General features: G+C 62.5%; 2 protein-coding genes across 6 annotated transcripts; one reads left to right on the top strand and one right to left on the bottom strand.

Moving 5' to 3' along the window:
- Window positions 1-120: 120 nt before the first annotated feature.
- On the bottom strand, window positions 121-2,972 carry MRPS12 (mitochondrial ribosomal protein S12). 3 transcript variants are annotated; one of them, XM_070632752.1, is made up of 3 exons: window positions 2,508-2,972; window positions 2,142-2,209; window positions 121-938 (listed from the first exon to the last, which is right to left on the bottom strand). In XM_070632752.1, exons 2-3 carry the CDS (start codon window positions 2,188-2,190, stop codon window positions 568-570), a joined length of 420 nt encoding a protein of 139 aa, XP_070488853.1. In that variant the 5' UTR covers window positions 2,191-2,209; window positions 2,508-2,972; the 3' UTR covers window positions 121-567. The 3 variants fall into 3 exon arrangements, with proteins under 3 accessions (XP_070488853.1, XP_008538587.2, XP_070488854.1); XM_008540365.2 differs by having other exon boundaries at window positions 2,499-2,716; XM_070632753.1 differs by having other exon boundaries at window positions 2,504-2,561.
- On the top strand, window positions 2,757-12,254 carry SARS2 (seryl-tRNA synthetase 2, mitochondrial). Of its 3 annotated transcripts, none has more exons than XM_070632732.1 (16): window positions 2,757-3,047; window positions 5,645-5,740; window positions 7,166-7,195; window positions 7,776-7,916; window positions 7,995-8,049; window positions 8,299-8,362; window positions 8,574-8,679; window positions 9,386-9,433; window positions 9,677-9,785; window positions 10,094-10,139; window positions 10,223-10,310; window positions 10,390-10,499; window positions 11,256-11,349; window positions 11,447-11,542; window positions 11,644-11,709; window positions 11,797-12,254. In XM_070632732.1, the coding sequence occupies exons 1-16, from the start codon at window positions 2,781-2,783 to the stop codon at window positions 11,932-11,934; spliced, it is 1,554 nt and encodes a 517-aa protein (XP_070488833.1). In that variant the 5' UTR covers window positions 2,757-2,780; the 3' UTR covers window positions 11,935-12,254. The 3 variants fall into 3 exon arrangements, with proteins under 3 accessions (XP_070488833.1, XP_070488835.1, XP_070488834.1); XM_070632734.1 differs by lacking the exon at window positions 2,757-3,047 and adding an exon at window positions 3,107-3,477; XM_070632733.1 differs by lacking the exon at window positions 2,757-3,047 and having other exon boundaries at window positions 5,372-5,740; window positions 9,681-9,785.
- Window positions 12,255-12,670: the final 416 nt, after the last annotated feature.

Genomic DNA, 12,670 nt, shown 5'->3' with positions numbered 1-12,670 from the left:
TGCCCAAGGTCACCCAGCCCGGAAGTAGGGCGGGGGGGGGGGGCTGCCCGGCCTGCAGGAAGGGGAACAGCCTCAGCGCCGCACCCCTGACTCCAGAGCTTAGAACAGTAGCCACGTGCATGCGCTTTGCACACAAAGCATCTATTGACCTTCACCAAACCCAACAAAGGGCATGCTGCGAGGGGAGCTCATTTCTGGAGGAGGAAACTGAGGCCCAGAGGGGTGTCAGTCGCCAAGACCACACAGAGGGCGAATACCGCGAGCAGGAGTTCATATCACAACCCTGGGGGTCTGTGTTTATTGCAAGCCCTTGCCTGCAGGTGGCAGTGCCGTGTCCTGTCCCAGCAGAAGAGGTCCTTCACGCCACCACTCTATACACGGGAGCCAAGGATGCTGGCAGACGGGCCTTTTTCTAACCCAATGCTGGTCCTGATGGGAGAGGCGGGGTCGGGATTTGAACCCAAGACCAGCCGCCTTTCGAGCGGGCCTAGCTTCCCAAGGTCCCGCAGGAGCCCAGAGAGGCGGGTGGCGACTCTGCCGGCGCTGCTGCTGCGCGCCCAGCCGCTGTCACTTCTTCTTCTGCACGTGGCCGCAGTCATACTTGCCGCGCACGACGGTGAGCTTGACGCCGGGCAGGTCCTGGGTGCGGCCGCCCTGCACCAGCACCACGTGGTGCTCCTGCAGGCTGTGGCCCTCGCCGGGGATGAAGCAGACGGCCTCGCGGCCCGAGCTGAGCCGCACGCGGCAGCACTTGCGGTTGGCCGAGTTGGGCTTCTTGGGCTTGCGGATGAAGGTGCGCAGGACGACGCCCTTCAGCTGCGGCCGGCCCGCCGTGGGGCCCGGCTTCGGGGGCGGCCGCTTCGGGGGCCCCTGGCGGTGCATCTGGTTCAGCGTGGCCATGGGGCGGGCGGCCCAGAGACGGGGCGCCAGGGCGAGGCCTGCAGAGACACAACCGGGAGGGCGCAGGAGGGTTACCAGCCGATGAACAGATAATAGTACCAGCGACTCCAATCTGGGGTTGCCGGCTCCGCGCCGAGCGCTTGACAAGCGTGTACTGGTTTACATCCGGGGTCCTCACAGATCACGGGAATAACAACAGGTACTGAGCAACCACCACGGGTCAGGTTCTGTTTTAGCCATTTCACATGAATTAACTCATTTTATTCTGCAAGGAGAGTATTAATTTTAATGCTGTATAAACATCATCATAAAGCGAACGCTGTGCGTCCCGTTCTATGCATGGAAGCTGCGTGAACTCATGCCATCCCCACAGCGACCTGGGACCTGGGACCTGCGGGGTAGTCCTGGGAGGTGTCACTGCTCCGCCCCCTCCTGTCACATCCACTTTCAGCCCCAGCGAAGAGATCGTCAGCTGAACCTCCAAAACGGATGCAAAGCCATCTCTTTCTCCCTCCTCCACTGCATCAGCCCTGCATTCTCTTCAACCAACGTTCACGGAGCATCTCCTGGGTCTCGACTCCAATAATGAGACACAGGGATGACGGTGACGGCCCTGGGCGGGCTCTCCTGCAACTTCACTAGCACGGAAGCCCTTTCACACCCGAATGTCACACTCCCTCCACATCCAGGGCAGGTCCTGGTCTTCCTGGCCATTTCCACACGTCCTTATGTCTCGGGTTACAGCAGCATCCTCAGAGCGGAGGAGCCAGTCCTAGAAGCCTCTTCCTAGTGCTGTGCTCCTGAGCAAGACGCCTCACCTCGCAGTGCCTCAGGGTCCCCATCTGTATCGTGGGCCCCACAATCACGTCTCCCTCCCGAGCGACCACGAGATACACACGTCAGGCTAGCCCAGATGCCCTAGGCGGGGGGCACGTCTGTGCCTTGTGAGCCTCGGTGGGTGGCAAATGCGCTTGCAGGGTGAATAAGTGAGGGCATGTGATGTTAGTGGCAGGAATAAGTTAATGATTTGCCGAAGAAATCACTGACCCAAACCGCTGGCGCCCACCGGAGGGGCGCACAGCAGCCCTCAGCGCACCCGCTTCTCCGCTCTTGCCCTTGCAGCCCGCGCTCCGCCAAAACCCATCGCGTCTCCATCCCCGATTCCAAATTGACTCCCTCGGGCTGCAGCACAGGCGCCCGAGTCCCAGCGGGGATAACCCTCACCCAGCCTCGCCTCTTACCATAACCGAGGGACGTGTTGAGGCCACGAAGAAGGCCGGACCAGGACATCCCGCTGCCTGCCGCGTCCCTGCGTTAGGGGATAAAAGACTCAGAAAGGAGGAGGGAACAGTGGCCGTAGTCGGGCGAAGGTCCAGATTCTCCCCATCCCACTCTCAGGGCCTCCTGATTCGATCTAAGGCAGTTCCTCTGACAGTCTAGCCACAAACCCCTCATGCTGCTAACAAAGCCCCTCCGTGAATCTAGCCTCGCTCTGAGTAGGCTATCGGGGACCCAAACGCCTTCATCAGCATACGGGAGGAAAAGGGAAACTGAGGGAAGGTCCGGAAAGGTTTGGAGAACCCGGGGAGGCCGCTGACCTCACCGACCCTAGAAGGTTCCGCAGACACTCGGGATCCGGCCTCCAGTCCCTTCCGGGAGTTATCCCGGCGGGGATTGGCGGGTTCTGACTCTCGCGTACACCGAGGGGGCGGGGCACAGAAGACGATTGGGCAGCGACAGAGTCAATCTCAGTTAACTGTCTTCAGCCCCCACCTCCAGGATCTGATTGGCTTGTTCCCCGCAGGACGGCTGCTTTGCAATTGGTCTAAACGTAGGGTGGGCGGGACGAAGGGTGCGTGTCTCCCTGTCTCCCGTCCAAGATGGCTGCGTCCATAGCACGGCGCCTGTGGCCTTTGGCGGGCGCTCGGAGCCTCCGGCCCCGGGGAGTCTGCGTCTGCAGTCAGAGCCCAAGGAGAACTTTCGCGACGGAAAGACGAGACCGGAACCTCCTGTACGAGCACGCGCGCGAGGGCTACAGCGCGCTCCCTCAGCTCGACATGGAGCTGTTGTGCGCATGCCCGGAAGAGGCGGCGCGCGCCCTTGAGCACCGCAAGGGGGAGCTGCGGCCGGAAGAGCTGCCCGCGATCGTGAGTGCGCTTGCGCCGGCCGGCGGCCGCCTATTGGCTGTGCGCTTTCCGGACGAAGAGGGCGTGCAGGATGCTCTCCAGCAGGGGGCGGGCTTGGCGCGGGGTTTCAGTTCCTCCGCAAGTGTTGCGCACGTGTTGTGCTTGGTACCCACATCCGTGCCCGTCATCCGCGGGGTGCCCGGGCCCTGCTGTGTAGACACCCGGGCTGCGCCTGCTCCGTGGAGCTCTGCGATCCGACCTCAGGCCGGGCTTCCCCTCAAGCCACAAGGAAGATGGGGGGGCGGCGGTGTGGGGGCGGGGGAGCCTCTGGCCTTTGGAGAGCGAGAGTGGAGTCCTGCCCCTGCCCCACACGAGGCAGGCGGTTAAATGGGGTATTCAGTGAATGGATGGGTCTATTGAACAGATGGAGGGAGCGCCTGTTATGATCCAGGTGCTGAGAATAAGGCGGTGGGTAATAATAATTAATAATGATGATGGTGATGATGTTACCATGATATTGTAGTACGTGCTGGGGAGCTAGAATAGGGTCACCCTACTCCTAGACCCTGCTGGGGTACTGGGGACGGTGGGCACCCCAAAGACTCCCAGCCCTCTCTGGAACTCCCCTGCCACCCTGTTCTAAGTGCTTTATACATATTCGCCTCATTGAAGCTTTGCAACAACCTTGTGAAGTAGGTGCCATTATTTCCCCCCATGTTATCAGAGGGGAAACTAAGGCACAGAAAAGTTAATTAAAAATAAAAGGTATGGTGGTTCCTCAAAAAATTAAACAGAATTCCTATGTGGTCCAGCAGTCTCACTTCTGGGTCTACACCCAAAAGAATTGAGCAGCTCTTTGTACACCCAAGTTCACAGCAGCGTTATTCGCAATAACCGAAAGACACAAGCAACTCCAGTGTCCGTCCGTGGATAAATGGATAAACAAAATGTGGTATATCCATACAATGGACTATTATTCAGCCTTGAAAAGGAAGGAAATCCTGACACATGCTCCACCATGGACGAGCCTTGAGGACACTATGCTAAATGCAATAAGACAAATACTATAAGATTCCCCTTATGCCTAGAGTAGGCAAATTTATAGAGACGGAAAGTGGAACTATGGTGGCCAGGGCCTGGAGGAGGGGGAATGGGGAGTTAGTGTTTAATGGGGACAGAGCCTCAGTTGGGGAAGGTGACAAAGTTCTGGAGGTGGCTGGTGCTGATGGCTGCACAACCATGTGAATGTACTTCATGCCACTGAGCTGTACACTCACAAATGGTTACCATGGTCACTTTATGTGTATTTTACCACGGTTTTTAAAAGTGCTGGTTTAGAGATCCTAAATTAATTTTATAACCCACTGGCGGATCACACCCCAAAGCTTGAAGACACTGTTTCAGGGCACAGAGTGTGAGGAGGAAGATGGCGCGTGGCTTTGCAGCCGTAGCGAGGCACGGGATCGTTCCTGGGGCACTGGGGGGCTGTGGGTGCTTTTAGGCAGGACAGGGACTGTGTCAGGATGCTGCCTGGATTGGAAGGGTGAGCCCCAAGGCTGGGAGGCGGGCACAAGGATCCTCGTGGGAAACGACAGGACCTGGGTGGGTAGGAGTGGGGGATGGGGACGGACCGATCTGTTGGACGTTCATGAGGCATAAAGGATGGGACATGGTACGTGGCTGCAGGGTGGGGGTGACATATGTCCAGGAGGAGGCCTGGGGCTCCGGGGTGGGGATGGGCCAGGGGTGGGGCCAGGGGAGCAAGGGGAGGGACTGTCCCTGAGGAGAAGGAGTAGATGTGGGGGGCGATGCTCTTCCTAGAGTCACTCTTGCACGTGAGGAGTGTGAAGTGTCCAGGGGGAGCCATGAAGAGAGTCACAGCCCTCCCTGTGGCCCACCCTCCCCTGCAGGTTTCCAGCCCCAGGGAGAGGGGACAGTGGTTGTACCGTTTTGTCGAAGGGAAAGCTGCCACCAGAGAGGACAAGGGTTTGCCCAGGGACGTGGGCTCCCCGAGGGACCCTGCGGTGGTTGGTGCGCCCAGGCAGTGGGAGCTGGTGTGTGGGTCGCGCCCGGCCCTCTGGCCCCCTGTGATGGAGGGTGCAGGGTCAGCTGTGTTGGCAGCCCCACGGGGAGAGGCTGTATGGCTCCCCCTCGAGAGTGGAGGGGGCAGAGCCGGCGGGCCCTCAGCTCCGTGCCGCCCCTCTGCGCCCAAGTCCTTTCATCTTCTTGCTCTGAGTCTCATAGGACATTGTCCTGGTCGGCTCTCCCACAGTCCATCATCCAGTCCAGGGAGAGTGAGAGAGCAGGTCCTGGATGGGGGCTTACCTTCAAAGAGGTGACCAGTGGTCACACTTCCCACCTCCTCTCACGCCCGCGGTGGACCTTGGGCACGCATGGCTGCAGCGGAGGCCGGAGAGGGTCTTAATTCTGGGCAGCCGTGGGCCCAGCGAACCATCAGGAGTTCCAGTGCTGAGGGAGGGAGCGCAGAATGGCTCCCGGGGGCCAAGAGGGGTCTCTCCTCACCCCACCGCTGGTCCAGGTGGCCGGTGGGCAGGGCTCCCGCGGACGGGGCGGGGGACAGTGGCCACTTCACGTCTTTGGCCCCTGTGTCCCCCCAGATCTCGACGTGGCAGGAGCTGAGGCAGCTGCGGGCGCAGATCCAGAGCCTGGAAGAGGAGAAGGGGGCCGTGGCGGAGGCGGTGCGGGCCCTGCTGGTGAGCACGGGGCTCCAGGTGGGGGCTGGCGGCGAGGCCCCGCGCTGCAGAGAACGGGAAACCCAATTTATGGGCCTTGAAGGGTGCGCCCATTGGTTCCCGCCTGTCCCACCCAGGTTCAGGCATCCTTGGGGTTGATGCAGGCGCGGCTCCCCCACCGTCCGCAGCCTGCCTTCCTTCCCGCTCTGCCTGGCATGTTCATTTGACTCAGTTTCCCTCTTGAAGTTCAAGCTGGCTGCTATAGGACAGCAATTCCTCGCATGACTCTGCCAGGGGCAGAAAAAGGACCTCCCGGCTTGAGTGCCTTTTCCAGGAGGGGGGGCCTCCCCGAAGCTTCCAGCAGAGTCCCCTCATCTCCTGGGCCCAGGCACCCCACACCCACCGCGTCATCAGCAGGAGGCCACTCCAGCTGGGGCCCCATCCTGAACTGCAGGCTCGGGGAGGGTGGCCTGCGTCAGGGGTCCCTGGGAAAGGAGGGCGGAGGGCGGAGGGTCTCCGGTTAGCCAGCCCCAGCATCTGCCGCAGAGGGCTGAGGAGTCATCGTGACAACAGCGGCGGTCAGCCTGCGCCAGGTGCTGTTCTGGGAGCTCTCCTTGCTGACAGCCCTGGGAGCAGGTTTACATGCAAACCCAGTTTACAGTGGGGGAAACTGAGGCCCCAAGAGGTTGAAATGGGCCCAAGTCCACAGCTGGGAAGGGGGAGCAGTGGACTTGCCCCCGGGCATTTGGGCTGCTCTTCTCCGGTCCACTCGGGTCCTCTCGAGACACTGATGACATCTCCCAGTGACCCACCATGTCTGCACTGGGCCCCGGGTCACGCGCGTCCCAGGCGCGTCTCTGTCACTGTGCAGTGAGTGCTGGCTCGTCTCTCAGGGAGGCTGTGCAACAGCCCTGCTGGGGCGGTGCTGTTACTGCCCCCTTTCACAGATGGGGATACCGAGGCGCCGGGGGAAGAGCTTTGCCCAAGGGCACCCACCATTCAGACCCAGGTCCGCCTGATTGCCTCTGCTGCTCTGGGTCGTAGAAGGTTCAGGGTGTCAAAAGCCCAGGTGGCAGGCCCCCAGATTCCCGCTCACAGCCCACCTCTCTGAGCCTCAGTTTTCCCAGCTGCAAAACGGGGGTCACGGGCTGCCAACCTCCTAGAGTGGGTGATGAAGAAATAGGATCGTGTGAGGGCCCCTGCACAGAGCCAGGCGCGAGGCAGCACTCAGTAAACGGAGCTACAGGTGTGGTTCCATTATCTGGCCCCCTCCCAGCGTTACTGACAGAGAAACTGAGGCACAGAGTGGAGGAGGGTCCAGCCAGGCTCTGGCAGAGCAAGGAATTCAGATGCCTGGCCCTGTCTGACCTTTCACCCTCTTTTTTTCCCTCCTCCCCACCCCCAAGTCCATCAACCTGACCGCCCTGTCTGTCTCTTTTCTACCAGGTGAACCAGGACAACAGCCAAGTGCAGCAGGTACTACAGGGAGTTGGGGTCCTGTCCCCTGTGGGGTGTGGGCAGCGAGGAGACCATATCGGGCATGATTCCTCCATTGTATGGGACAGAAAACACAAACAGGATTAGGGAGAAAAGAAAACCAGGCTCTATTGATTCATGAAACTAAAAAGGCTGGCTTCAGGTAGAGCTGGATCCAGGCCCTGGCCCCATATTTGGTTCTGCTTCCCTCACCAACCAGCTTTCTCCCTTTGGGAGAAGGAGAGGCAGGGTCCCCGTGCAAATAGGGCCACTTCCCTGATTGCTCCAGCTATAGTCCTGGGGCTGATTCTCATGAGTTCGGCTTGGATCATGTGCCTGTCTTGGAGCCCATCATTGTGGCCAATGCAATTGACTATTCCAGTAGGCCAGGCCTGAGTCATGTTCCCATGGACGTGCCATGGGGTAGTGAGGGGAAGTTCCTGAAGGATATTCAGGATGTTGAGCCAAAAGAACACACAACAGAGGTCCCCCACAGAGGTCCAGCTAGCACAGCTCAAGGTCAGAGCGGCTGAGGGGCCCTCCCCCTCTCCCGGGCTGACCCCGCTCGCCCCACTCCCAGAACCCCCACTATCAGCGTCTGCGGGCTCGTGGCCGGGAGATCCGGAAGGAGCTGGTGCTCCTGTACCCGAGGGAGGCCCAGCTGGAGGAGCGCTTCTACCTGCGGGCGCTGAGGCTGCCCAACCGGACCCACCCGGACGTGGTGAGCGCCAGGCGGGGTGGCGGGGGAGGCCCGGGCCGCCTCCTGCCACCTGCCCATGACACCACTGTCTTCCTGCAGCCCGTCGGGGACGAGAGCCAGGCCCGAGTGCTCCATGTGGTCGGGGACAAGCCAGGTGGGCCACACCCCACACTGGGGGCGGGGGCCCCTGGGGTCCGGGCCTGGCCTGGTGCCTGTGGAACCCCCAGGGTGCGGGAGGCGGCTTCATCTTGCCACCTCGGCATCCGTGGGGCACATCTCCCCTCACCTCGGACTTCCTGTGTGTCTCCCTGGTGTGTGCGTGTGTCTGTCTGTCTGTCTCCCTTGTCCCTCTTCCTTGCCTCTCTCTTCCTCTCTCACCCCATCGCTTTTCACCCACATCCAGCGTTCTCCTTCCAACCGCGGGGCCACCTGGAAATCGCCGAGAAGCTCGACATCATCCGCCAGAAGTGAGCCCGCTTGAGGCCCCCTCCTCCGCCCCGCCCTCCCCACGCCAACAGCTGGCTGCCGGCCCGCCGTCGGGCTCAGCACGGCCTGGGGGACCGCCAGGGCCGCGCCCCACATGAATATTTGATGCCCAGTCCCCGTCTAGCAGCTGGGCCTCTGCCCCCGCCAGCCCTGGCCCACACACCCCCGCCTGTCTGCCCGTCTGTCCCCCAGGCGCCTGTCCCACGTGTCCGGCCACCGCTCCTATTACCTGCGCGGAGCTGGGGCCCTCCTGCAGCACGGCCTGGTCAACTTCACACTCAACAAGCTCGTCCGCCGGGTATGGGCCAGGGTGGGAGGGCTGCCTGGAGGCGGTGGCATTGAGCTCGGAAGGCTCAAGGCAGGCAGGGGGCGGGGGGGAAAGAGGGGGAGGACCTCTGCTCCAGTCGCTGTTGCAGAGCTTTCCATCTATTATTGACATGTTGAACTCCTGTGAGTCGGATGCTGTTATTATCCTCAATTTAGAGATGAGACCTTGTGGCCTGGAGAAGGAGGAGCCCAGGGTCTCCCGGCTAGTGTAGAGTGGCGTGTAACCACTGCACCTCACTGCCTGCCTTGGCGTAAAGGGGGTGTTGGGGAAATACAGACTCGGTTGACAGTGGAGGGGCCAGCGGGGCTGAATGCACAGGGCGCTGGCCATGGTGAAGAACTTGGACCCTTCCTGGGGGCACTGGGGAGCCATGGAAGGCTTTATGCAGGGGAGGGACCCGGTCTGAGCTGTCCTTCAGAACTGCAGCTCCGGCTGCCCTGTGCGTGTGATGTGAGTGAGGAGCCGTGAGGCCCCACAGGAGGGCCCGGCGCCGGACCCCAGGGCTCCGGGCCAGCCTCGAGCCCCCTGCTCGGGCCTCCCCCATTTTGTCTGAGGTGGAATGGACCTGAGTGACAACGGGGAGCCACTGGCCCCCTCTGCAGAGTCCCTTCCTCAGGCTGAACCTGGGGTCTGGGGGGTCCCGGCTGTGCCCCTCACCCCTCGCCTCCCCCCACAGGGCTTCACCCCCATGACGGTGCCAGACCTTCTCCGCGGAGCTGTGTTTGTGAGTGAGGACCCTCCGCCCCCTGCGCCCAGGGTGTGTCAGGCCCGGTTCTGGGGGCCCAGGCCGGGAGACCAGCCTGTCTCCCCTGAGGGACGGCCCTGGGGCTGTGTGGAGGGGGTCAGGCCGTAACTGGGAGGCCAGGGGGTTCCAGATGCTTCCAGGGGAGGAGCAAGGGTTGTGACTGCAAAATGAAGGAGGCCAAGGCTACCCATCCCCTGACCTCTGACCTGGCCTCCTCCTCAGGAAGGCTGTGGGATGACACCAAATGCCAGCCCATCCCAAATTTACAACATAGACCCCTCCCGCTTTGAAGACCTCAGCCTGGCCGGGACGGCAGAGGTGGGGCTGGCCGGTAAGCACCTGCCTGGGGCAGGGGGGTAAGGACACCTCCAGTGTCCTCAGAGCAAGAGGGGTTGTAGGGGGACAACCAGGAGCATCCTGGGGGGGCAGCTGCCTGCCCAGGATATCTTCAGTGACCCCAGGGTCGACGTGTACAGTTGTGTAGGTTGTTTACTGCACAATGGTACAGTGAGGATCCAGCCACATGCCCTGACGTGAGGGTGTGTCCGCCAGAGGGGATACCTCTTCTGGTTCTCACAAAGGTTTCCTATGGACGGATGGGGGCCCTGGCTGACCCGTCCTGTCCCCTTCTCCTCCCAGGCTACTTCATGGACCACTCTGTGGCCTTCAGGGACCTGCCCATCAGGTGACGCCCCATTCCTTGAGACCTTGTCCCCACCTGTGACATTCCCTCCCCGCTCCCTGACCGCACCTCCCCTGCTCCCCCAGGATGGTTTGTTCCAGTACCTGCTACCGGGCGGAAACAGACACAGGGAAGGAGCCGTGGGGGCTCTATCGCGTGCACCACTTCACCAAGGTTGGCACAGCTGGGACGGGCGAGGGGCTCACCCCCATGGCCCAGGGCCCCTGACCCCTGTGCCCCTGCCCTGCCCCAGGTGGAGATGTTCGGGGTGACAGGCCCCGGGCTGGAGCAGAGCTCGCAGCTGCTGGAGGAGTTCCTGTCCCTTCAGATGGAGATCCTGACGGAGCTGGGCCTGCACTTCCGGTGCGGGGGTGGGGCGGGGGTGGAGGGCGGCGCGTGGTGGGAGGGGGCGTGAGGGGGGACCGGCCGGGTGCTCCCCACCTTGAACACCCTCACCACCTCCTCTCCCTTCGCCTCTTTCTCCTGTGTTAGGATTGTATGTCCACCTGTCAGTCTGTCAGCCCCATAGAGGATTCGAGGGCTGTGAGAGCATCATGGGCAGCAGGGGACGCCCCAGTGTGGAGGCCCAGGCCCCCTCCCTCCCGTTGCTCCGCATCCCTGGGGCGTGCCTCATCTGCATGGGCCTCCATGGCTCTCACCCCCCAGTGGGGAGGGGCTGGGGGCCTATGCCCCAGACGTCGCAAGCCCGCCTCCTCTCACAGTCAGTCAGGCACACGTAGCTGTTGGGAGGGGCTGAGAGATGCTGACTTTTTGGGGGTGACCCATTGCAAAACCTGGGGGCGCTGTTCTTCCAGAAGGTGAGGATGGCCCTGCAAGCAGCCTGCAGACTCGGCCGCCCGCCCTTCCTCTCCCCGTCCTCCTCGCCCAGCGGCTCCTTCCCTCCTCCTCCCCCTCCTCCCCCTCCTCCTCCTCCACCGTCTCCATCACCACCTCCTGCCTCACCTCTTCCCCTTTGCCACTGTCACCTCCTCCTTTCTTCCTGCCATTTCCCTCTTTTTTCAGCTACCTTCTCTTCCGTCGCCTCCATTTCCTCCTACTCCCCCTCCTCCGTCAGCTCTCCCCCACTGACCCTCTCCCTGTCTTTCTCCTCGGCGACAGGGTCCTGGACATGCCCACCCAGGAACTGGGCCTCCCCGCCTACCGCAAGTTCGACATCGAGGCCTGGATGCCAGGCCGCGGCCGCTTTGGCGAGGTGAGCCCCCACCCCCAGGGGATGCAGGGTAGGAGAGAGGGTGGGACTACCCCCCCACTGCTGCCGAGCCTCTCAGCCCACCCGGCACCCCCCCCAGGTCACCAGTGCGTCCAACTGCACGGACTTCCAGAGCCGCCGGCTCCACATCATGTTCCAGACGGAGGAGGCCGGGGAGCTGCGGTTCGCCCACACGGTGAGCACCCGCACACCCTCACCCGCCCTCCCCAGCGCCTCCCTCCCCAAGGCCCACACCGCGTTGGCCTGCCCCTGGCCCTGAGCACGCGTCTCCCCCAGGTGAACGCCACGGCCTGTGCTGTCCCTCGCGTCCTCATCGCCCTCCTGGAGAGCAATCAGCAAGAGGTGCTGGGCGGGGAGGATGGCACCCAGAGAGGCAGTGGGTGGAGGGCCGGGGCAGTGGCAGCATCCTGAGGCCTGCTCTGTCCCCAGGACGGCTCGGTCCTCGTGCCCCCTGCCCTCCAGCCCTACCTCGGCACCGATCGGATCACGGCCCCCACCCACGTGCCCCTCCGGTACATCGGCCCCAACCAGCCCCAGAAGCCCAGGCTCCCGGCCGGCCTACCTTGAGCTGAGAGCTCATCCTCCTCCTCCTTCCTGGGGCTCAGGGGCCCCTGGACACCTGGAACCTGTTTTCCTGACGTCTGCGTTCCTCCTGTCGGCTCCATGGCAGGGTCCCCCCCTGGCCTCCGGCACCTCTCCCACTTCCCTACTTCCTCAGAATCAGTCAGGGACCTGTTGTCATTGGGGGTCCCGACCCGCACTGGAAAGCAGCGGTCTGGGGACTGAAGGCTCTGGGGCTGGGGAAGGAGAGAGAGGGGCCTCCGCACTCCTTCCCCGTCCCTCCCTCCGTGCGCAGCAGAAAGTCCCCAATAAACGGTCAGAACGAAGGCCTTTGTGGATCTGCGGGCGAGGGGGATGGCCCTGGCCTCTGGCGGGCTGCTGGGCCATGGCTCGGCGGTGCTTAATCTTCGAAGGGTCTCCGGCTGCAGGGACTGGCTGGAAGCATCCAGCAACCACCGGAGCACGTGGAGGGTGGCGTGGGGGCCGCCAGGGGAGCCGAGAGGATGCCGAGTCCTCTCCCCTTCCTCTGGGACGAGTGGCACCTCGCACCGACCCCAGTTGCAACCCCACCCCTCGGCCCCTGGCTCCAGGCAGCGGTCCAGCAGGCAGCGCAAGCTCTGGGAGGCCAGAACTCGCTCTCCGTTCCTGCAGCTGTGTGCCCAGCGCTCCGGCCGCACCCTTGGGGCATCCTCCCCTCTTCTCTTCATTCACGTCCAGTCCTCCAGCAAACCCTGGCAGCTCC

This window comes from Equus przewalskii, chromosome 9 (assembly GCF_037783145.1).
Source record: "Equus przewalskii isolate Varuska chromosome 9, EquPr2, whole genome shotgun sequence".
Taxonomy (NCBI): Eukaryota; Metazoa; Chordata; class Mammalia; order Perissodactyla; family Equidae; genus Equus; species Equus przewalskii.
The sequence above is the reverse complement of the archived record's forward strand: the minus strand, read 5'-3'. Positions and strand labels throughout refer to the sequence as shown.

Excerpts from the sequence above, each read along its gene's own strand:
- MRPS12 (XM_070632752.1), bottom strand. The coding sequence starts at position 2,190 with ATGTCCTGGTCCGGCCTTCTTCGTGGCCTCAACACGTCCCTCGGTTAT. Across the intron at positions 939-2,141 it reads CAACACGTCCCTCGGTTATG|GCCTCGCCCTGGCGCCCCGT; the intron begins GTAAGAGGCGAG and ends GTGTCTCTGCAG.
- SARS2 (XM_070632732.1), top strand. The coding sequence starts at position 2,781 with ATGGCTGCGTCCATAGCACGGCGCCTGTGGCCTTTGGCGGGCGCTCGG. Across the intron at positions 10,140-10,222 it reads TTCAGGGACCTGCCCATCAG|GATGGTTTGTTCCAGTACCT; the intron begins GTGACGCCCCAT and ends CTGCTCCCCCAG. Across the intron at positions 11,543-11,643 it reads AGCTGCGGTTCGCCCACACG|GTGAACGCCACGGCCTGTGC; the intron begins GTGAGCACCCGC and ends CGTCTCCCCCAG.